This window comes from Pagrus pagrus, assembly GCF_965226575.1.
Source record: "Pagrus pagrus genome assembly, chromosome: 8".
Lineage (NCBI taxonomy): Eukaryota > Metazoa > Chordata > Actinopteri > Spariformes > Sparidae > Pagrus > Pagrus pagrus.
Genome location: NC_140192.1, coordinates 33,353,055 through 33,378,166, shown reverse-complemented (window position 1 = coordinate 33,378,166; position 25,112 = coordinate 33,353,055). Strand labels below are relative to the sequence as shown.

At 41.1% G+C, this 25,112-nt stretch overlaps 1 protein-coding gene across 5 annotated transcripts in view; it reads right to left on the bottom strand.

Annotated features, from left to right (window-relative positions):
* apba1a (amyloid beta (A4) precursor protein-binding, family A, member 1a) overlaps positions 1–25,112 on the bottom strand; it is a 155,015-nt gene that overhangs the window by 6,554 nt on the left and 123,349 nt on the right. Inside the window, exons 6-12 of one of the 5 annotated variants that reach the window (XM_084359609.1) lie at positions 18,688–18,720; positions 16,704–16,790; positions 15,924–16,109; positions 15,590–15,769; positions 15,010–15,222; positions 1,043–1,162; positions 793–933 (exon numbers count right to left, since the gene is read on the bottom strand). In XM_084359609.1, coding sequence (XP_084215735.1) covers positions 793–933; positions 1,043–1,162; positions 15,010–15,222; positions 15,590–15,769; positions 15,924–16,109; positions 16,704–16,790; positions 18,688–18,720 — 960 coding nt within the window. Of the gene's footprint in view, positions 1–792; positions 934–1,038; positions 1,163–7,151; positions 7,236–8,090; positions 8,238–15,009; positions 15,223–15,589; positions 15,770–15,923; positions 16,110–16,703; positions 16,791–18,687; positions 18,721–25,112 lie in introns of those variants that run through there. The other 4 variants (XM_084359611.1, XR_014623110.1, XR_014623111.1 and 1 more) reach the window with 4 other exon arrangements.

Genomic DNA, 25,112 nt, shown 5'->3' with positions numbered 1-25,112 from the left:
TCAGCTCACTGAATTATTAAAGTAAAGATCATGTGTCAAAGGCCCAACACATCCCACAGAACACCAGTAACCACCACGAGCTCTTCTTGGTAACACCATGATACTTTATCTTCACTTCTCAATAAAGTACAGCAGCCAATTAACGTCTGCAGAAAATCTGAAGTTCTACTAGTGGCTGCTATGTTCATGAAGCCCCACAATACAAATGATTATACACTTGATATGATAATTCAGTAAAGTTTATCTAAAGCAGTTTGCTGGAGAAAACCTCAGGAAAATGTTAATGTTGATCATGGCAGTGATCACAATGTCATGGCAGTCTGCTCATTAGATTTAAAGTATGGGCTGGTGTTACTGATGACAGCACCAGTGACAGAGATTTTCTCGTGGCCCTGGTTGTCCGTTGGACGACAAGAGAGAGGTCAGGATGTAGTTTTACAGTTTGCAGTAAGTGTGGCGCTGCTCACACTGGGGGAACTAGCAGATACTTTGGGTGTCATGTAGCTGCTGCAGCTGTTTATAACCGAGCAGACAGCACAGTGAGATGTCCTCGCTGTTAATAATGGGAGATATTTAATGCTGTTTCTTCTGCATAGAAACTGAACTGTGGCATTCACTGCCAATAACTCTAAAAATCATACAATGCACAGATTCATATGATAACTGCCACTTATTTCCCTGTTCCTTAAAGTAGTAAGAGTGACCAGGAATGTTATTTTGCATGCAGTAATGTTGAAAAGTCTGATCCAGATCACAGTGTTGGTTATGTCTGTATCCAGTCCGATCTCTCACCTCTCCCACAGCATTGGACAAGATGTGGACGATTCTCTCATGAGGTGTGGCCACCACGCTCTGGCTGTTGATCTCAATAATGCGGTGGCCCACTCTGACACCGCCCCGCTCAGCGATGCCCCCACGCATAAGGCTACAGATCTGTCGAAGAGACGGATCAGTTCTGTTACATGATGAATCAGATTTCACTCAAACTATTTAACAACTACCATTTCACATAAAATCAGAGCAGAACCACAGAGCTACCGACAATTCCATTCTGGACGCTGAAGCCCAGCTGGTAGCGGAGGTCCGGCCGTCTGATGAGTACAGTGGTGACCGGGGGACATCTGACAATGTTGAGCTTGATCCGAGACTGGTTCTTCAGACCCTACATAAAGAAAGCATGTGATTATGGTGAAATGTCAGGAGGTGCACATCACTGCACAAACATATTTCTTCATTTTGGTAGAAAAGTTCCAGTGTTGATCCTGCACTGGTTTCACACCAACAAACACAACCTCTTCACAGAAGCCTGAAACATCCTGCTCTCCTCAGTCCAAGCTGCCTTTTATTCTGAAACTCTATGGAAAGTAAACACTGTGAGCCACAGCTACATGGTCCTCCTGATACATGCTCCTGATACATGCTCCTCCTGATACATGGTCCTCCTGATAAATGCTCCTGTTACATGCTCCTCCTGATATACAGTCCTCCTGATACATGCTCCTGATACATGCTCCTCCTGATACACGGTCCTCCTGATACATGCTCCTGATACATGCTCCTTCTGATACATGGTCCTCCTGATACATGCTCCTGATACATGCTCCTTCTGATACATGGTCCTCCTGATACATGCTCCTGATACATGCTCCTCCTGATACATGGTCCTCCTGATACATGCTCATCCTGATACATGTTCCTGATACATGGTCCTCCTGATACATGCTCATCCTGATACATGTTCCTGATACATGGTCCTCCTGATACATGCTCATCCTGATACATGCTCCTGATACACGCTCCTCCTGATACATGCTCCTGATACATGCTCCTCCTGATACATGCTCCTGATACATGGTCCTCCTGATACATGCTCCTGATACATGCTCCTCCTGATACATGCTCCTCCTGATACACAGTCCTCCTGATACATGCTCCTGATACACAGTCCTCCTGATACATGCTCCTGATACACTCTCCTGATACATGCTCCGGGGTCTGTAGGTTGACCTACTACCTCTGACCTGGAAGATGTCATCTCTGAGCTGTGCGCCCACCCGCGACAGCCGGCTTGTTTACCTGTAGCTGCTACTGCTAGTTTGACCCCGGATGTTGATAACAGACAAGCCCCGGACTCAGAGGGGAATAGCACTAGTGTATCGTAACAAAATATTGGTGAAATGAACTAGTTTCGTGGCAGATAATGTGTTATATAGAGGCTGTGTTTCGGTGCCCACTCGCATTATATGGATATACGGCGCTACACTGGATCTAATTTCGTCAGAACGACTTCAAATGACAATTGCTAGAAATAAGGTCATGGTTGTAAAAAACGGTAGTTATCCTTTAAGTAACTTTTTGGATAAACTGTACTTGTAAGAGTAGTTTTAATGCAACATACTTTTTACTTTTACTTGAGTATATTTGTGAAGAAGAAACGCTACTTTTACTCTGTCACAGTGAGATACATTCCGCTCGCTACTTTTATTTTTATTCATCTGTTATTCAGTACACAGTGGTTTGTTTTGTTTTGTCAGAGACTTCCACCAAAGGCTCTGTCACATGACTCTTTTTCGCCAATCAAACGTAGCCACTAACGTTTGACTCCGTTTCACCAATCAAACGGAGCCAGGCAGTCACATGACCGCACACAAAATCTCTGCGGCCCCGCACAGAAGCAAAGTGACTATAAGCAGAAAACAATGGCGGAAACAACGGCGTGTGATTTGGAATCAGAAGAGGCAGAACACCCCTGGCCTCACATCCAATCTATGTTTACCTTACAGACTATAAAAAAGAATAGCTATGTCATGCGCTGTCATATGTGTCTGCCTAAACATGTCGACATTTCAGCCTACAAGAACTCCACTTCAAACTTGAGAAAACACGTTGCGGTAAGTTGTATATGTGTTTTGGCTGTGGATAGGCTAACGTAGCCCTGTTGTAACGTCATAAATAACTGTCAAATGTACATTGCTTTGGAGTAATTTATTATCACACTGCAGCCTCACAGACACACACACACACACACACACACATACACACACACACGGAGTCAGTGAACAGCAAAGCACAGTCACCACGGTGGAGAGAAAGTAAAGTGAATTTCAGTGAATAAAACAATTTATAATAAACAAAACTTTTTTTCTGTTAGGCACTGAGCATGTTTTTTCAAATATCTAAGTCATAGAGTATCCCACCGTCATGGTGTGGTGTGGTGATGAGTCTGTCTTAATGGATAAATTCCCTGTAGCCTCATTGATATTTTTTCTGTCAACAGAGGGTTCACCCCAACAAAATGACGAGGTACACAGACTTAATAGAGTCCCACAGAAAGCGAAAATCCTCCTCTTCTGACGAACCTCCTAAAAAGAATGCGAAGATCACTAATTCCTTTGCTGTCCCTCCACGGCAGGTAACACAAGCGCAGGTAACACAAACGCTTGACAAGCCTGTGCTACGTTTTGTATGTGAAGCCAACCAACCATTTTCTGTGGTTGAGAAACCATCCTTCAAGACAATGCTAGAAACCTTGCAACCTCATTGTACAGTAATGACAAGGAAAACGTTATGCTGTAGAATACAGGAAGCTGCAAAGAACATGAAGAACATAATCATCAAAAAGTTGAGCACTGTGAACCATGTTGCTACCACAACAGACTGCTGGTCTGCCAGACAACGTAGTTACTTAGGTGTCACCTGTCACTGGATGGACCACAATTCTCTAGAGAGGCACTCCGCTGCATTGGCTTGTAGACGTGTCAAAGGCTCGCACACGTTTGATGTCCTTGCTGCAGCATTAGAAGAAATCCATTCTGAATACCACATCAGGGAGAAAGTGACCAGGATGACAACAGACAGTGGCTCAAACTTCCTGAAGGCTTTTCGAATATATGGTGTGGAGGAGAAAGAGGACGAAGTCACTAATGGACAGGAGGAGAGAGACTCCATTCTTGATGATGCGTCAGAAGATGAAAGTGAGTTTGATGTGCAATATCAAGATGTGTCTGCTATTTTGGATGACGACACCGGCCTGGACCACCAACTTCCAAAGCACCAAAAGTGTGCATGCCATCTCCTCAATCTCATATCAACAGTTGACACCACTGCTGCAGGAGCTGGCAGCGAAACATACAAGAGGCTGTCTCGGTCTGCTTTTGCAAAATGCAATGCTCTGTGGAATAAAACCAGCAGGTCAACCACAGCATTTGAAACCGTGGAACATGAATGCAAATTGCAGTTCCTGCGACCCAATCAGACCCGTTGGAGCTCCCTGTTCCTCGCTGTAGAAAGGGTTGTGCGCATTCAGAAGGAGCAAGGAGAAAAAGCAATCCGCAATGTATGTACAGCATTGAAGATAAAGATGTAAGTTGGCAGAACTCACATTGTTTGTTAAAGAGTAATGAAACAGATGTCAGCATTGCTGATTAATGTGGGTGAATCCACCTGTCTTAAGTTTAATATATTGCAATATGGTTTAGTTTTCTTTACATGGTTGTGTGATAATTGTAGTAGATTTGGATGAAATAGGTTATTAACTTATTTTTATTTTTGTATTTTTTTGTTTATTTAACATGGATAATGTGCAATAAATATATGTACCAGAAATAGCTAATTTTCCTCTTTACATCTTTTATAGGCTCAATCCAGCTGAAATGAGATTTTTGGCTGAGTACGCTGCTGTAACGAAGCCTGTTGCCATGGCCCTTAACATCCTCCAAGGGGAATCATCTGTGCATATGGGCTTCCTGCTGCCAACACTTCACCAGTTGCAGGACAAGCTGAAGAAGCTGGAATCAGCTTGCAAAGTGTGTGGACCTCTCATTGACGCCCTGCAGGATGGGATCCAAAAACGTTTTGGAGAGATCATGAAAGAACCTGAGCTGATTGCTGCAGCTATACTCCTACCAAAATTCAGGACATCCTGGACCACTGAAGAGAGCATCTTAAAAGCTGGTAAATATACTTATGTATCCATTTAAATGTGAATCCGTAGACCTTGACATACACTTACCAGCCACTTCATTAGGTCCACTTGTACAATCTAATTTGATCCATTACAACAGCTCTGTCATAAATTCTGTCTTTACAAAGATAAAAAAGTACATTTTTGATTGACACTGTCAGAGAAGGATTGATTTGACCATGTTTATTGTTGAGGTTGTACAGTAGTTTGCAGTAGTGTTGAAATGGACTGTATTGTTTTGAGATGTTTCTAATATTTTGGCCACCCAAGAGGGCCGGAATATTTGAAACACCAGTCAATATACAGTACTCCAGTACAACACCACCACCCACTACGACTTCAATAATAAACATAAAGTAGAATTGTTACCTTTCTGACAGTGTCAACAAAAACAGGAAAATTGTGAGCTTTGTTAAAGTAGAATTCATGACAGACCTTTTGTAGTGGATTGCATTATACTGTACAGGTATCCCTAATGAAGTGGCCAGTGAGCGTATATGAATCTATGTAATGTTATTGTCATTTAGGTTTATATTGTGTCAGTGACAAACTATAGGCTGGCAAGAGTTACAACCACCAAGGGCTTTTAATAGCAAAAACAGCAGCTTGGCAGCCTATACAGTAGAAGGGTGTGCACCTAATTCTTTTGAAAACAATTTATCTTGCCACAGGCTTTGACTACATCAAAAATCATGTGGACACTGACTTGGAGTTGGATGATGATGCCCGCACAAACAGCAGTCAGTCTGATGAAGACGACTTCTTTGCATCCATGAGGGCAGGAAAATCAGAAACAGGAGAGCTGGAGAGGTACCTTTCATGTCCGTCCAACGGAAGTATGGATGTCTTACATTCCTTTCCTCAAATCATGATCTGTCACTCAAAGTCAACACAAGTCTTCCAGCATCTGCAGCCTGTGAGAGACTCTTTAGCCATGCAGGACTCCTGTTCACTGCTAAAAGATCACAGCTTCACTGCAAGAACCTTGAGAGCCAACTACTGTTGAAGCTTAACAGTCACTTCACTGAGTGATTCTTTGGGACAGAACATGAATTTTCAAAACACACACGCACAGTTCATGGACACAGAGACCTCTGTATGCACAGGCTGCCTTGTTCGTGTTCCTCTATATAATGCCTGCTGAGCCTATTGTGCTGTTTCATGAGTTTAAACAAAAAAAGTTATGAAGTTATTACCATTTCTTGTGGCTGAATTTGCCTTAATTTATGTTAATTTATGTTTTATGTTATGCTATTTTCGTTATTTTGTAAAAATGTAATTTATTATTGTTTTAGTTAAAGAATTTGCACATTGCTATTTTATGTTTTTGTCTATTTGATTACATTCATGCTAATTATTGTAACAATAAATCAGAAGTTACGCAGTACTTGAGTAGTTTTTTCACTAAATACTTTCTTACTCTTACTCAAGTAATTATTTGGATGACTACTTTTTACTTTTACTTGAGTCATATTATTCTAAAGTAACAATACTCTTACTTGAGTAAAATTTTTGGCTACTCTACCCACCTCTGGCCACTACTGACCTCAGCCTTTTTAAATTGAAGCTGAAGACACACTTTTTTAGATTGGCATTTAACTCTGACTAGGGTAGTCCTGCTCTTAGGTGTACTTATTTTGCCTGTTTTTTACTTTATGCACTTTTGGAGGGCCTTTAACGCCCTGCAGCACTAGTAGCACTTTCTTGTGTTTTCTTGCAGCACTGTAGCACTTTCTTGAGTTTTTTATGTATTGTTTTTATGTATTATTTTATTATTTTGATGTAAAGCACTTTGGGTACCGTCTGGCTATTGTAAAGTGCTATACAAATAAAATTTGATTGATTGATTGATTGATTGTATTGCACTTTGTCACTGTTTGCATAGATTTTGCTTTTATGTTCTTTATCTCTATAACGTTTTTTATGTTGTCTGTATTGTGGGAACTGGAGGTACAGCTAACCACAGCCTCTGCGACATGTAGGTAGAGCAGGGATGTCCAAACTATTTTCACTGAGGGCCACATACAGAAAAATATACGAAGGGCTGGGCCACTCAGTAGGGGTAAGTTAAATCGCCTTGCCTAGTGTATTAAACAGTTAGCAAGACCAATCAAATGTAGGTAAATTATGCTTTATAGTTGAATATGCTTAAAGAAAAATAGATCACAGCTTTCCATTAATGGGTTTTCATTTATTTTGTTAGGGTTGGCAGCTCATTCTCAAAACAGCCTCAGATTGCTTCTTAGTCAGGATGGTGATCCCCTTCACAGCCCTGTATAAAGGGGGAAACATAAGGGGATGGGTATATTTTAGGCTTGTTATGCAAATAAGTTATTGGGCTTGTTAACACACCAACTAAAGTTTGTTAGAAAATATTATCAACTTTAATTGAGTGAATTAAAGAATAACTACCGTTTTTTACAACCTGGACCTTATTTCTAGCATAAAATACGATCATTTACTCCCCTAGATAACTTTGGTGTCATTTGGCGTCGTTCGGACGAAATTAGATCCAGTGGAGCGCCGCGTATATCCATGTAATGCGAGTGATCCGGGCACCGAAGCGCAGCCTCTATGAGCATTATCTGCCACGAAACTAGTTAATTCCACCAATATTTTGTTACGATACGCTTGTGCTATTCCCCTCTGAGTCCGGGCTTGTCTGTTATCAACATCTGGGGTCTGTAGGTTGACCTACTACCTCTGACCTAGAAGATGTCATCTCTGAGCTGCGCGCGCACCCGCGACAGCCGGCTTGTTTACCTGTAGCTGCTACTGCTAGTTTGACCCTGGATGTTGATAACAGACGAGCCCGGACTCAGAGGGGAATAGCACTAGCATATCATGACAAAATATTGGTGAAATGAACTAGTTTCGTGGCAGATAATGCGTTATATAGAGGCTGTGTGTCGCTGCCCCGTCACTCGCATTATATGGATATACCGGCACTACACTGGATCTAATATCGTCCGAACGACTTCAAATGACACCAAAGTTATCTGGGTGAGTAAATGATCATATTTTATGCTAGAAATAAGGTCCAGGTTGTAAAAAACGGTAGTTATCCTTTAATTAAGTAATTGTGCTTATTAACACATGATTACTGTGTATTATATTTTTAACTCACCTATAATGGGAGCAGCATTGCACTCAGTGGGAGTAGTGATGCTGCGCTTTGGACTGAAGGATGGCTGGCAAGTCAGGAGTAAGTTTGGTGGTTGAGATGCGAAGGACATCACAGAGATGGCTGTTGGTCATTTTGGTTCTCAATCTGCTTTTGTTCAGAGTTAACACAGAAAATGTTTGCTCACAAATGTATGTTGAGCTGAACAGACTCATCATTCTTTTTGCATGGCCTCTCATCAGAGGGAACTTGTCTTTTTCCAAGCTCTGATAGAAGTCGAGTAGGGAGAGAAGCTGATGTTGATTCTCCAGAGAATTATCACACTGCATTTCAATAAGTTCTAATTGCAGTCTTTCTTCCACTTCTGCAGCATCCACCAGGAAGGGAGTTGAGAACACTTTGATTTCTTTCTCAATGACAGAAAAATTTTGGAAGCGCTGACTGAATTCTGTGATGAGAGATGTGATCACAGACATGTATTTCCCCTTTTCAGCAGAAAGCTTGGCCTTTGGAAAAGCAGATTTGATTTAGGACAGCGTGGGGAAGTGTGCAACATTGAAGTTGTGTAGTTGCATCTCAAAGAGACGGAGCTTCACACAGAACGCTTTCATGTGCGCATAAAGTTGTGGCACGAGCTGGTCTTTGCCTTGTAGGCTCTTGTTCAGTGTGTTAAGATGATTAGTAAGATAAACTAAAAAAGCCAGGTCTGCTAACCATAGAGTGTCACTCAGCTCATGAAGAGGCCGGTCCTTCTCTTTCAAAAACTGGTCGATTTCTGATCTCAGGGAAAAAAAACGCTGCAGCACGGAGCTGCGGCTTAGCCAGCGCACAACAGAATGGTAGAGTATGTCCCCGTATTCAGCAACAACCTCAGATAGAAAAGCTTGGAATTGTCTGTTGTAGAGCCCTCGTGCTTGAATTATGTTGGCAGTTTTCACAACAGTTTTCTCCTGCTCAGTGTGCCAGATGTTTAGTTACACCTCTGCCTCCCTTAGTGATACTGGTACATGTATTAAGTGTAGTTTATTTGTAGCGTTGGAGGCGAGGCTCAGTGAGTTGGAGGCTCGGCTCCGCAGCATGGAAACTCCGACTGTAACTGCTGCAGCTAGCCACTTAGCTAGTGCGGACCGAGCAACCGTAGCTTCAGCTAGCCGTCCCTCGGCAACTCCCAAGCAGCCGGGACAGCAGGGCGGCTGGGTGACTGAACGAAGGAAGCATAATACCAAGCCAAAGCACACGTTACACCACCTGCCACTTCACGTTTCAAACAAATTTTCCCCACTCAGCGACACACCCGCTGAGAAACCTACTCTGGTCATTGGCAGCTCCATAGTACGAAACGTGAAGTTAGCGGCACCAGCGACCATAGTGAAATGCATCCCAGGGGCCAGAGCGGGCGACATCGAATCAAATTTGAAACTGCTGGCTAAAGCTAAACGTAATTATAGTAAGATCATAATACATGTCGGCGGTAATGACTCCCGGCTACGCCAGTCGGAAGTCACTAAGATTAATGTTGAGTCGGTGTGTAACTATGCCAAAACAATGTCGGACTCCGTAGTTTTCTCTGGGCCCCTGCCAAATCTAACCAGTGATGACATGTTTAGCCGCATGTCATCATTCAACCGCTGGCTGTCGAGGTGGTGTCCAGCAAACAATGTGGGCTTTGTTGATAATTGGCGGACTTTCTGGGGAAAACCTGGTCTCATTAGGAGAGACGGCATCCATCCCACTTTGGACGGAGCGGCTCTCATCTCTAGAAATTTAACCCATTTCATTAGCCAACAACCAGCCTGACAACCCAGAGTTGAGACCAGGAGGCAGAGCTGCAGTCTTACACGCTTCTCTGAGCTTCCATTAGATCAGTTGCACACCCAAAACTTCATTGAGACTGTGTCTGCCCACCGACCACCTAAATTAATTAAATTAATCAAATCAAAAGTCCACAGAAGAGGAGTTGTGCATGAAAATCTAATAAAAATTAACAGCAACTCTGCAATCTCAAAACAAGACAAGAGAATTAAATGCGGACTCCTAAATATCAGATCCCTGTCATCGAAAGCTGTATTAGTAAATGACTTAATTTCAGACTGTAATATTGATTTATTCTGTCTTACTGAAACTTGGCTGCATCCTGAAGAATATGTCAGCCTGAATGAATCCACTCCACCCAGTCACATTAATACTCACATTCCTCGAGGCTCCAGCCGAGGAGGTGGTGTTGCAGCTATTTATGACTTAAGTCTGTCAATCATTCCTAAACCTAAATTAAATTATAACTCATTTGAAAGCCTTGTTCTGAGTCTTTCACATCCAACGTGGAAAACTTTACAGCCAGTTCTATTTGTTGTAGTGTATCGAGCACCTGGTCCTTACTCAGAATTTTTATCTGAATTCTCTGAGTTTTTATCAAGTCTAGTCCTCAAATCAGATAAAGTAATTATTGTAGGTGATTTTAATATTCATGTGGATGTCGTTAATGATAGCCTTAGTACTGCATTTATCTCATTATTAGACTCTATTGGCTTCTCTCAGTGTGTACATAAACCAACTCACTGTTTTGACCACACCCTTGACCTTGTTCTAGCTTATGGTATCGAGATTGAAAATCTAACAGTTTCTCCACAGAATCCTCTTTTATCAGACCATCACTTAATAACTTTTGAAGTTCTATTACTGGACTACACACCATTAGGCAAAAACTCCTTCACTAGATGTCTATCTGATAGTGCTGTAGCTAAATTTAAGGAAATTATACCGCTGGCACTAAATTCAATGCCATGTCTTAATATAATAGAGGACTCCTCCGCTAACCTCAGTTCCTCACAAATCGATCATCTTGTTGATAGCACTGCAGGCTCATTGCGAACAACACTGGACTCTATTGCCCCCCTGAAAAGGAAACCTATAAAACACAGGAGGTTAGCACCCTGGTATAACTCGGATACCCGCAAATTGAAGCAAACATCACGGAAATTTGAAAGGAAATGGCGTTCCACCAACTTGGAAGAATCCCGCTTAGCCTGGAAAGATAGCCTTAAAATATATAGGAAGGCCCTCCGCAATGCCAGAGCAAGCTATTACTCGTCATTAATAGAGGAAAACAAAAACAACACCAGGTTTCTTTTCAGCACTGTAGCCAGGCTGACAGAAAGTCACAGCTCTACTGAACCATGTATTCCTACAACGCTCAGTAGTAATGACTTCATGAGCTTCTTTAATGATAAAATTTTAACTATTAGAGACAAAATCCATCATCGCTTGCCCTCAACTGGCACTATTGTATCTTTAAACACAGGAACCTCAGAAACAGTTGTAAATTCTGACTTATATTTAGACTGCTTCTCTCCCATCGACCTCCACCAACTAACTTCGATCGTTTCTTCATCTAGACCAACAACTTGTCTCCTAGACCCCATCCCAACTAGGTTGCTGAAAGAAACTTTACCTTTAATTAGCACATCTCTACTAGAAATGATCAACCTGTCTCTATTAACAGGATACGTACCACAATCCTTTAAACTAGCTGTAATTAGACCGCTTCTTAAAAAGCCTAATCTTGATCCAGAAGCTTTAGCCAACTATAGACCTATATACAACCTCCCTTTCCTCTCCAAGATCCTTGAGAAAGCAGTCGCCAACCAGCTATGTGACTTTCTTCATAACAATAGTTTATATGAGGATTTTCAATCAGGTTTTAGAGCACATCATAGCACAGAGACGGCACTGGTGAAAGTTACAAATGACCTCCTAATCGCTTCTGACAAAGGACTTGTCTCTGTCCTGGTCTTACTAGATCTTAGTGCTGCATTTGATACCATTGATCATCACATTCTACTACAGAGACTGGAACACTTAATTGGCATTAAAGGACCCGCATTAAACTGGTTTAAGTCCTATTTATCGGATCGATTTCAGTTTGTACATTAATGATGAGTCATCCCTGTATACCAAGGTTAGTCATGGTGTTCCTCAAGGCTCCGTGCTTGGACCCATACTATTCACCTTATATATGCTCCCTCTAGGAAATATAATTCGGAAACACTCCATAAACTTTCATTGTTATGCAGATGATACACAGTTATACCTATCAATAAAGCCAAATGAAACTAATCAGCTTACTAAACTCCATGCATGTCTCAAGGACATTAAGACCTGGATGACCTGCAATTTTCTGCTGTTAAACTCAGATAAAACCGAAGTTATAGTACTTGGTCCTAAACACCTTAGAGATGCATTATCTAACGATATAGCGAGTTTGGATGGCATTAACTTGGCCTCCAGCACCACCGTCAGGAATCTGGGAGTTATCTTTGATCAAGATATGTCCTTCAACTCCCACATAAAACAAATTTCAAGGTCTGCATTTTTTCATCTACGTAACATTGCAAAAATCAGGCCCATCCTGTCTCAAAAAGACGCAGAAAAGCTAGTCCATGCATTTGTTACTTCCAGGCTGGACTATTGTAATTCTCTATTATCAGGCTGCCCTAACAAGTCTCTAAAGAGTCTCCAGCTGGTCCAGAATGCTGCAGCACGTGTACTGACAGGAACTAAGAAAAGAGATCATATTACTCCTGTATTGGCCTCTCTGCACTGGCTCCCTGTAAAATCAAGAATAGAGTTTAAAATCCTTCTCCTAACTTACAAAGCTGTTAATGGTCAGGCACCATCATATCTCCAGGAGCTCATACTACCCTATCACCCAACTAGAGCATTACGCTCCCAGAACGCAGGATTACTTGTAGTTCCTAAAGTCTCCAAAAGTAGAATGGGAGCCAGAGCCTTCAGCTATCAAGCTCCTCTTCTGTGGAACCATCTTCCTGTTTTGGTCCGGGAGGCGGACACCCTCTCTACCTTTAAGAGTAGACTTAAGACCTTCCTTTTCGATAGAGCTTATAGTTAGAGCTGGTCCAGGACAGGCCCAGGCCTGTCCTGGACCAGCTCTTAGTTATGCTGATATAGGCCTAGTCCGGGGGACAATGACACACTGAGCTTCTCTCTCCTCCCCTCTCCTCTCCTCTCCATCTGTATACATTATGCCTGTATACATGCCCCATCTCTGCATGTCACTGACTTACTTCTTCCCCGGAGTCCTTGTGCTTTCTAGTCCTACAGGCTCCCATGGATCCTGGCCGCGCCCGGGTCATGGATCGTGGATGCGCCCACTGCTATGGCCCTGCCTGATCGTGGATGCGCCTACTGCTATGACCCTGCCGGATCGTGGATGCGCCTACTGCCATGACCCTGCCTGACACCCACCACTACTGTCGCTAATATTAGTCACATCTGTTACATACGTTCCACTACTATTATTGTAATGCATTACTACATACTATCCTTACCATTAATCACTACTACTGTTATCACTAGTAATCACATTTCCATGTGCATTTCATTATTATTGCTGTGATGCCTCTTTATGTACTTTCACTCCTGTCAACCATCGCTTATAATTGAATACATTGTGATCTCGTTGATCTGCTCTGTACATGCGACATCTATTGCACGTCTGTCCGTCCTGGGAGAGGGATCCCTCCTCTGTGGCTCTCCCTGAGGTTTCTTCCGCATTTTTTTTTCCCTGTTAAAAGGGCCTTTTTTTTGGGGCAAGTTTTTCCTCACTCGAATCGAGGGTCGAAGGACAGAGGGTGTCGTCTCTGTACAGATTGTAAAGCCCTCTGAGGCAAACTGTGATTTGTGAATTTGGGCTATACAAATAAAATTTGATTTGATTTGATTTGATTTGAACAGTGTTCATCACATCGCCAAGCTGGACTGTCTTGGCACAGAGGGCTTCTTGGTGGATGATACAGTGCATTTTAATAGCCGTGCCTCCACTCTCTTGCACCTGGGCGCACACCATAGAGGCCATTCCTTTGCGCTCGCCTGTAATTGCTGGAGCCCCATCCATTGTAACTCCACACAGTTTGTCCCATTTATGTCCCATCTTGTCAATTGCATTTGACACAGCTTCAAAAATGTCCTTACCAGTTGTTGTGTCCTTTAGACTCCTAAGATCAAGCAGCTCCTCCGTAATGCAAAAGTTATCGTCAACTCCCCGCAAAAAAATTAAAAGCTGTGCGGTTTCCGTGGCATCTGTGCTCTCATCACATGCAATCGGGTAAAACTCAAAATCACAAGCTTTATCTGACACTTGATGCTTTAGGTTAGCTGACAAGTCTTCGATTCGCCGCACAACTGTGTTTCTGGACAGGCTCACGTTGCTGAATTCCTGAATTTTCTCCGGGCACATTATTCCTGCGACTTTAGTGAGGCACTGTTTTATGAAGTAGCCATCTGAGAAAGATTTCCTGTGTTGGGCAATGAGTTGAGCTACCTCATAACTGGCTATTGTGGCATTTTCTTGTGTTTTGTTACCACGGAAAAAATACTGTTGTTGAGCTAGCAGGCTAGCTGCCATTTGCTTAACTTTCTGTTCTCTCTCAGCACCAGTGTAGGACGTGAAGTTTGGATGCTTGGTTTTATAGTGTCGTTGTACATTATAGTCTTTCATCACTGCAACTGTTTCATTGCAAATCAAACAAACACACTTCCCCTTGACTTCAATGAAGAAATAGTCATTTTCCCACCGTGTCTGAAATCTCCTGCACTCACTTGCTATTTTGCGTTTCTTTGGTTCTGCCATTTTTGGGTCACTTGTTGCAAAGTTTTTCTTTGACGTCTCTTGTTTTGTGGAGAGGCTGTCTTGTTCAAGACAGTAGCTCCCCCTAGTGTTAAAACTAAGAAGTACAATACAGTCAAGCACAAATTTCATGTGTGGGCCATATGCCATTATATTTTTAGAATTTGCTATGGGCCAATTAAAAATGGGCGTAGTTTGGACACCCCTGAGGTAGAGCGTTGTCCCTGTAATTAGTATCATCATTTATATCATCAATTATTAAAGATAATGACATAATACCTTGATGATGCTCTGGCAGGTTGACAGTGGCAGTCCCACTAGACTGGTCCCATTAATGGACATGATCTGGTCTCCTATGTTCAGTCTGCCAGATCTCTCAGCTGGCCCAGCATGCATCATGCTGGCAATGATGACGGTGGGCAGGATGGAGCCCCATCCGCTCTCCACAATGACCACACCCAGAATCTCCCCCTTAGCTTTTTCTATGAACACCTGAGGTCGAGGCAGGCAGACACAAGACAAACCATTTTAAAGTGGAATCAAACATGACTGTTCACTTTGTTTAACAATCATCTTACATCATAAAGTAAAAACATATCAAAAATTACAGTGTAGTTTTAGTGGATACTTTATTGTACAGACTGTGTGAATTCAATGTATATGTGACTGATAGCAATGATATGATAATGATATGATATGATAATGATATGATAAATGATATGATATGATATGATAAATGATATGATAATGATATGATAATGACATGATATGATATGATAATGACATGATATGATATGATATGACATGATATGATATGATATGATATGATATGATATGATATGATAATGATCCTACTGACATCTTTGCAGTTCTCAGACTTTGAGAAGTGGATGAGGTCATCATTGTACATGTCCTGAGTGTTGAGCAGGTCACTGTATTCCTTCTGGCTCAGGTCCTCAGGGTTTATGCCATTGGCCCGTAAGAACTCCTGATAAGCCACACTGAAGGCCTGCCCGATGGACTGGGCAATCAACTGGGCCTAGAGGACAGGATGGGTAGGGGGAAGTTCTTTAAAACTATCTGTAGTCAGTTTCAAAGCTGATTGAAGTGTCTACATTAACACTGCAGAGATGGATATGTGCATCTGGACCCTTATGAAGAGCACATACTGTACATTACTGCTGTTGACTCACATCTTCAGACTCAAATACGTGGCATATCATCTTGTACTGCCGCTTGCTATCTTGACCCGGGTCTGACGCCTCCACATTCTCCTGAGAGTCAGGTCGAGGCATCCTGCGCCGGGCCATCAGAACCACAATGTTGCCTATGTCGGCAATGTAGGAGATGGTCCGCAAAGGGTGGTCCATCATGGTGTCCTGGTTGTCAGAAAACCATAACTTATATCATCTAAATCTGGGTTAGAAACCAAACTAAGCAACCAAATACAGCAACTGTAACAGCATAATGTGTAGGATACTCCTAAAAAGTGTTGGAACAAAACAAGGTACAGACTCATGCAAAAAAAAAAGAAGAAAGAAAAAAAGAATCCTATAAATGAACCTTGAACACCCATTAATGTACAAGTCAGCAGCTGTTAGCCCATCAAAGGCTGCATACCACCAACATAACTGTATCAGTTATGGATGACATTTACATCAGGAGCTTCTTATCTTTGCTATGATATATATTTCACAGAATGTGCATGGATTAAGACTCAAATCGATGCAGCTGCTTTTCTTTTTACACATTCAATGATTAGTTGTGTGGCCAGCTGTATCTCCTGAACAGAAAGTCGCTACTCGCTCAGTGAATCAGTAGCAGAACCATGAACCCAGGTCAAATTGCAGGGTTCACTGTTTAGCCTATAAGCACAGATCTTGTAATATTAATATTGCAGGTGATATGAGGCCCCTCACTCATTGTCATGACAACAATATGCACTACAGCTGTGTGTCAGTCACAGTGAGTACCTGGGAGTCAGCGTTGAGCACTTTGATTCTCTGGGTGGAGATGAAGAGATCCACCTCTGTCATGGGCTGAGGCTCACCCTCAGAGGCCTATTCTCACACACACACACACACACACACACACACACACACACACACACACACACACACACACACAAAGCAATATTAGACACACATTAATAAATCATACATTCCAGGCTTTAACATTAGTGAGTAAATGAAGAGACATTCAAAGTTGGAGGTCAGTAACTGTCTCATTATCACCAAGATAAAACAGCTGCTTAATGAACTGTCCCTTCTGATGCATAAATCCAAACGTCAGTCTGTGACTACGAGGCAAGTCTGCAGAGCCAACAGCAGATAATACCAATCGGTTGGTATCCCCTCCTAGAGGGGAGAGAAGAGATCAGAGCCCTAATGCCCAACATCAACACTGTCTATATTCTACACTCATATAAAAATCCATTCTACCTGACTAAACTGTATTATTGTATTAATTTAACTGTGATGTTGTAGCATGTTCAGGTGGAGCAAGTTTGAACTGTTATTATACTGTTGGCTTGTTAAATCACCATGAACACATAATATTGTATAAAGAAATGATATAAGATAATTATAAGTCAGTATATAAAATCAAGTAACTAACAATTAGTTACATGCACTGGCAGTGGAGTAGAAGTGTAATAAATGTAGTATAAAGAAGTCATACTGAGGTAAAGTACAAATACTTCATTATAATGCACTTACTGGAAAAAGCTCTCAAAACCACAGTTGAGTTAGACATTTCTTATTCATACACATGTTAGATTTATGTAACATTAAACTGCATGATAACATTGTTAAAACTTCATCATTATCAGGTCACATCAGTTTGTCTAACTCTGTGGTTCATGGCCAGTTATATACCATCAGCCTTTGCTCTACTTTTTGTCCGCTAGCTTGTTAGACAACTTGTAGATTGATCAATTTATAGTCATGTGTGTATGGTATACTATACTATATAGTATACTATATAGTATAGTATGGTGTAGTCAGAGGCTTGGTGGTGGTGACGTTAAAGTCATGCAACAGCAGTGTAGCTAATCTGTAGCCTAATGTTAGCTTTTTACTTCTGGCAGTTTCATTTATGCCTCAAAAAAATTATAATGTGGTGTTTATTTGTGAAGATTACTTTGCTGAACAAACATGTAAGAATCATAAACTTGTGATCGCCACAGAGTTTATTTTCTGCAGTAATCCAGAATACAGCTCAAAATTCCCATGGGCTTTTTGTTGAGGGAACCAGTGCAATGCTAACGTCTGGGTTAGCTTCCAAATATGCTTCATCGCTGCAGGTAAACATGACAAACATTACCTGCATAATGTCAGCATGTTATCATGGTGAACATGTTAGCCTTCTGACGTTAGCATTTATCTTGAATCGCTGCAATGTGTAATTAGAGCATTAGAGCATGATGAGATTCACATCTCCGACCTGTGTCTGTACTGGACACATTTGCATTATCACCTGAATCTTAGGTTAGCAAACATGAGCATGTAGGTTATTAAGTACAGTCATACATCACCACAGATACAGACTCATTGAATACAAGCACAAACCCAGTCAGGCCTCACAGTGTCAGAAAGATTACAGCTGTTTCCTGCATCCAGCAAACTGTAATCCTCCATCACAGACTGGTAACCAGTTTGACACAAACTCTGGTGTTCCAGATTAATGTAGCATCAAAATGTCTGATATGGAATGAAAAGATGGTGATGGGGGAGGGGGGAGGGGACCAAAACAATGAACCAACAATACAATACAAACAATCCAACAATACAAAGCTGGTTGCTGGATTCAGGAAAACACCAACAATTGATCAGAATGACAGAAGAGGACATAAAGGACAGGACAGTGATAAATACTGACAGACAGAAAGAGACAAAGAGACAAGCAGAGGAACAACAGAAGCAGTGTGGAGGACGAAACAATATGTAGGTACTGCACCTTCTTCTTGTTCTGGGCTAATTTCTGGGCCGTCTGCCAGGCATGGAATAAAGCAGACAGGAGAGTCATGGGTTAGAGCAGTGCACAGGAGAGACTGACTGGATCACACAGAGGGGCTGTTATCATACTGTAGTAACATTGTACTGGACTGAGTTTGTTCTACTGTTCACATTACAGACCTGTGTTCCTGCGCAGGAGATTGTTTGTACTGATGTTATGAACATGTGTGTCATGAACATGATGAGGATGTCTTAAACCGGAGCTTGGGTTAAACATGAGGTGAACCGGTTGTTTCATTTCAGTCAGATACTAAACATGGACCGTGTTTGTCAAGCAGCACAGAATCACCGACTTCCTGCTGGAAGAGGATAAACTTCTGCAAAACACTGACACATTCACATTTGTACATACCATACGCCTTAATACCACCATCTACAATACATGTCATATCCAGTGTTAACCCCAGGGGCTGAAAAATGAAGCCAACGGGTCAGTACCAAGACCTGCAGCTCTTCGATTGGCCACTTGAGGCTGGCTGCAGGGTATAACTATAATAACTATACCATAACTATACTATATAGTATATAACTATACTATAATATAAAATGAAATTGGTAATATAAGGACCAAATATTACATTTCCCTTTATTTTCATTTGTGCATATCTTTATTGTTTAACCCACTCCAGTGGCTCGCCTGTGTTGCCTTCTGTGTGTTTAAGTACATTTCATTGCAAGATTTTAATTATTTTTTCATTTCAGAGTCATATTTTTGCATACACTGTGAACTGTAATACATGCCCATAAAGATGAAGGCTAAAGGTATATTGGGTGCTGCTGCTGAACTGCCTCCACATGGATTATTCATTATGCTCGGAAGAATGGGGGCGGCGGGAATGCCGCTCCTGACGGTACGTGTGGTGTGGGTGTGTGTGTGCAAGGGAGGAGAGAAGGTATATGACGAGGCGTTTCCACAGCAATGTTGTCAGACCGAGCAAAGGAGCCTATTTGATGGAGCTGCGGGGAGTCACAAAACTGTTTGCCTCTGTATGAGTGAGTGTGTGGAGGCGTATATGCATCGAATTCTGATGGTGCCAAAAAACAAACTGCACCGAAAACATTTGGGTTCAGAGCATTTTTTCTTTTAAAAAAGGTAGTTTTGAACTTTAAAAGGTAGTTTTGAACTTTAAACTGCTGTTTACTAGTGTTAATGTCTCCTCTGCAGAGTTGTAAAACAGTTACATCACACTCTCTCCTCGAAGCAGGGCGCAAAATTAACGTTTTTGCCTGTTGAATCTTCAGGTTATACCAGCCCCTCAACAGAATACCAGTGTTTTAATGAAGCATTTCCGTTTTTTATCAGCACTCTGCTGGTGGCCTTTGAGCTCTGCCTCAGAGTAGAGGAGAAGTCCTTCTGCTGAAGGTCAGTGTAGGAAGCTTCATCACTAACTCTCAGTCCTGCTCTGAGCTGGGCTGGTTCTAGTCCTACATACATGGAAGCTTACAGCACGATTCCTAGAAGGAATTTTAAGATGCTTAATAAAACAGTGTCCATGTAGTCAAAAGCATCCGGCCAGCAGAGGCCAACATTTAACTCATGCCAGATTCATGATGAATGATGCACCACATTTGGCCAAATATATCATACTGGTGCAATGTTTGAGTGTTTGGTCACATATGGACCAGACCACAGCAGAAAATGCCAACACTCAGCATAATAACATTATTAGCCTGCAGTAATAATTACACATAGTAATTACACATAGTAAACACATAAATTTACTATGTGTTACAGTTACAAAATGAATCATGAGCTGCAGGCTCATGATTCATTTTGTAACTGTAACACATAGTAAATGTGGTGATTCATGGGATAATCACAACGCTTAGTGATCTGAATAATCCAGTTTACAGCAGTCATTCTGGATGTTCCCAGATTACCATCTCAAATGAACATGGAGGGCAGGCTGAGCAGCTACAGGGAAGAGCCCTCTCACCGTCTGACCGGCCCACAGCTGGACCGGGGAGTTTATCTCTCCAGGCCACTGTCTGGCTGCCAACACAGCCTCAGCCAACGCTGGACTGCTGTCAGTGTTCATTCTCTGTTCAAAATAACTTTATATGCACTTCTGACAGCCATTTGACGTGTCACCATAGAACAGGTATTAGAAAGACGGAGGTTTCCTTCCTCTATCAGCAGGTGTCTCTGTGGTTTAGTCATCAGGACACAGTGAGAAGCTGTCTCTCAGTAGTCTGTACAGTTCAGTCTGCTCACTGATGTTAAGGTTCACCTGCACAGAGATATTTAAGGAAGACTAAGTCAAAGAGTGTTCTCAGTCCATCAAGCAGGAAATCTGTGTCTTCTGAAGGAATTTCAAAATGTCAAGGTCTCTTTAACTGGACATTTTAGAGGTCAGTGTCAAAACATAATCTGAAAGTATTTGAGTTTGGTAGATGAGGACATGTTTAGGAGGGTCACAGCTCATGTCATACAGGGGAACACTGATGCAACACACCGGGAGACACTCTGATACCACACTAAGACGAGAGTAGTTGTTGTGGACTGTGTCACTGTTTGGTAATTTGCCTTCCACTTTTTACCCATTAATCACAACACAGGCTGTTAGTTTTCTGACAGCTGCAGTTGAAGTATATCATATATCACATATCACATCATTAAGGTAAGCTATCTAAGTTGTTGAAGCTATAAATGCAACAACATCACGCCAATAAACATCTATCTGAGATATATGTATATATATATATTTTAAACAATATTTTATTAAGTTTTTACATATAAGAAAAACATACAAATAACAATGACCACAGCAATAGCAATAAGTTATTACAACATTCTCATCCTCCAAAAATTCAAAAAAAGGTTTCCATAGTTTAACAAACTGTTTTCTTTTCCCTCTAACAATATATGTAAGTCTTTCCAACGCAAGACATGTTGCGATCTCCTTCAACCATAACTTAACAGAGGGCAATTGTATATTTACAATTGATTGCTCTTTGTAGAAAAGAGCAATCAGTCTTCTAGCTTGAAGAAGCCCAAAATCAATCAATACTGATTGTTTAGAATTGACGACCAAATTTTCAGGGTATATACCCAGGATACAGAGTTTGGCTTGCAGGGGAACATTCTTACCCACCATCTGGGAAATGGCCCCCATCAGACTCTGCCAAAATGATTGTACTTTTGAGCATTCCCAAACACAATGGAACAATGTTCCTTTTTCCTCTAAACACTTACAACAAATATCTGGAATATTTGGACAGATTTTAATCAATTTTACTGGGGTGATATAAGTTCGCATTAGACATTTATATTGGAGCAATTTCAATCTTGTAATAATTGTATTTTGCTGTGCCTTTAAGAATGCCACTTCCCAGTCTTCTTCAAGTATATCCTCCTCAGTATCGACTTTCCATGCTTCTAATCTGTCTTTCATGAGATATCACATATCCCATAAAACAAAGATACTAGACCCCTTTTAACCAGATTTGTAATGATTAAGTTTTCAAGATTTGTCAAAGGTGGCTCAGATATTAGGTCGTTATTTTTTGATGATATAAAATGTTTCAGTTGTGAATATTTGAAAAAATGTTTTTTTGGTATATCATGCTCCTTACATATTTGCTCAAAGGTAAGTAGTTTGCCATTTCTGTATGGGTTCCCTACACATTGTACACCTTTGGTTGCCCAAAGCTTGAAACCACCATCACCTCTACCTGGTGTAAAATCTGGTAAAAAATGGTTTCCCCATATAGGAGAAAAACGAGATAAAGCAGGGATGTCTCCAATATGCTGGTGTACACGATGCCAAATGTCAATGACATTTTAAAAAAAAGGATTCTTTGCCTTTTTTTTTTCAATGTTTAAGATCTGCTGAATATAGATACAGCTTGAGGGGTAGTTCTGATGTAGTTGCTTGCTCAATGTGTACCGAAGCTGGAAGAATATCTGAGCTAAAATAAAACGAAGCAGAGAGTAATTGAGCAGACTGGTAATACCACCACAGATTTGGAAGACGAAGGCCACCTCTCTCATACAGCAAGTAAAGCAACTTCAATCGCAGCCTAGCTTTTTTATTGTTCCAAATGAATTGTGCAAGAATGTTATTAATTTTATCAAAAAAACACTTGGGAAGTGGGAGTGGGGTTGATTGAAAAAGATACAGGAATTTTGGCAGTATATCCATTTTTATTATATTAACACGGCCGATCATTGAAATTGGCATCACTGTCAAGCGGTTTAATGTATTTGTTATGTTTTCTGTTAACGAGTCATAATTTGAAGATACAATAGTTTTGATTTCAGGTGTAATTTTAACACCTAAATAAGTAAAAACATTTTTTGCATTTGTAAACGGTGTCTTTATAGTTGGTGTCAGGCGTTCATTTTTATTTAGAAATAATAGTGATGACTTAGAGAAATTTATTTTATATCCAGAGAACTCTCCAAATTTTTGAATTAATGTAATAAGATTTGGAATGCCATCCTTAAGCCTGGTCAGAAAAAGGATGACGCCATCAGCAAGATATCCTATGTCCGCCTATCTGGATGCCTGCGAGGCTATCATGGGCCCTGACAGCCATAGCGAGAGGTTCAATAGCTAAAGTGAATAGCATTGGTCATAGTGGACAGCCTTGTGGGGTTGAACGCTGTAATTTGAATGGTTTTGAGACAACACTATTGGTCAGAATCTATGCTACTGGGTTTGTATAGAGAACATGAATCCATCTAAGGAATCTCTCTCCAAATCCGAATCGTGGTAGCAATTTAAAAAGATAGCGCCATTCTATTCTGTCAAATGCCTGTTGGGCATCTAATGACAGTACCACTGTATCTTTATCACCAGCTTTTTCATGTAATATATTAAGGACTCTTCTGATGTTATGAAAACCTTGACGATTTCATACAAACCCATTCTGATCGTTATCAGAATGGGTTTCGTTATAAGTTTAGGAAGTTGTGGATCTAATCTTCTTGCTAGTAGTAAGTATTTTAGTGTCACTACACATCAGACTGATTGGCCTAAATGACGAGCACTCTGTGGATGGTTTGCCTGGTTTTTGGATGAGGGTTATCATAGCTAGTCTCATAGTGGGTGGAAGAGTTCCTTCCTGGAAGCATTCTTTAAACATATTTAGAAGTGGCTCTACCAATTTAGTTTTAAACGTAAAATTCTCTAGGCAACCCATCAGGCCCAGGTGCCTTACCACTATTCATATTTTGGATTGCTTCTGACAACTCCTCGGCTGTTATATTCCTATCCAGTTCATTTTTTATGTCGTCAGATAATGACTGAAACTGAAGCTGATCAAGAAATGTTTCCTGCGCATCCGAGTCTTGGTTGCATTGATCTATATAGGGATTCATAAAAGTCTTTGAAACATGTATTTATCTCTAGCGGGTCTATTGTTAGAGTCCCTTACGGTGTCCTAATACTATTTATTGCTCCGTCAGTTTGCTGTTTTTTTTATTCTCCAGGCTAAACGTTTTCCAGCCTTCTCTCCTTGATCATGGTAGCCTTGTTTCAACCACAGAAGCTGTTAATTTTAGAGCCAATAGTGTCAACAAAAGCTTGGTCTTGCAGCCATCTCGCCTGGAATCTCCAATTAGGTGGGCTATGGACAATTTTGTCAATTTGGATTTTAAATGATACAGCAGCATGGTCACTTACCATGATACCATTATACCAACATTCGCTAACCTTGGGTAAGAGTTCTTTGGAAATAATGAAATAATCGATGCAGGAATGTGATTTATATGTACTTGAATAACGGGAATAATGATTTTTATCAGGATTCTTTAAAGCACAATTGAAGTCCCCTCCTAAAATAAAAAATCTGTTCATGGTAGATAAGTCAAGAAAGATATTCCTAAAGAAACTGGGGTTATCCTCATTGGGACCATAAATACTCACTAGGTTCCATGTCATTGATAGGATATTGCATTGGACGATAACATATCTTCCACCTGGGTCTTGAATAGTTTTAACAATCTGCAATGGTATTGTCCGATTAATAAGGATAAGCACTCCCCTTGCATAATTATTATAACATGCATATATTACTTGGCCAGGCCACACGCCTTAAGTCTGCAATTGTCAGGTGAGTTTCCTGCAAAAATATGATTTTAGATTTGAGATGTCTAATCCTACTCATAACTCATTTTAATTTTGTTATTTTCCGAAGCCCCGACATTCCAGCTCGTTATTTTTTATGTTAGAGGAGTTATAGTCATGATACATACGTATTTAAAGGTGACATATTATGCTCATTTCTGCTTGTTGACATGGGTCCTTGGTGTCTAAATGGAATGTTAGTAACATGCTTTGGTCGAAAAAACCGAAGGATTGAGCACAGCAGGGTTGTTTACACACCAGTTTCACAGCCCTGCTCTCAGCGGCCGGATTC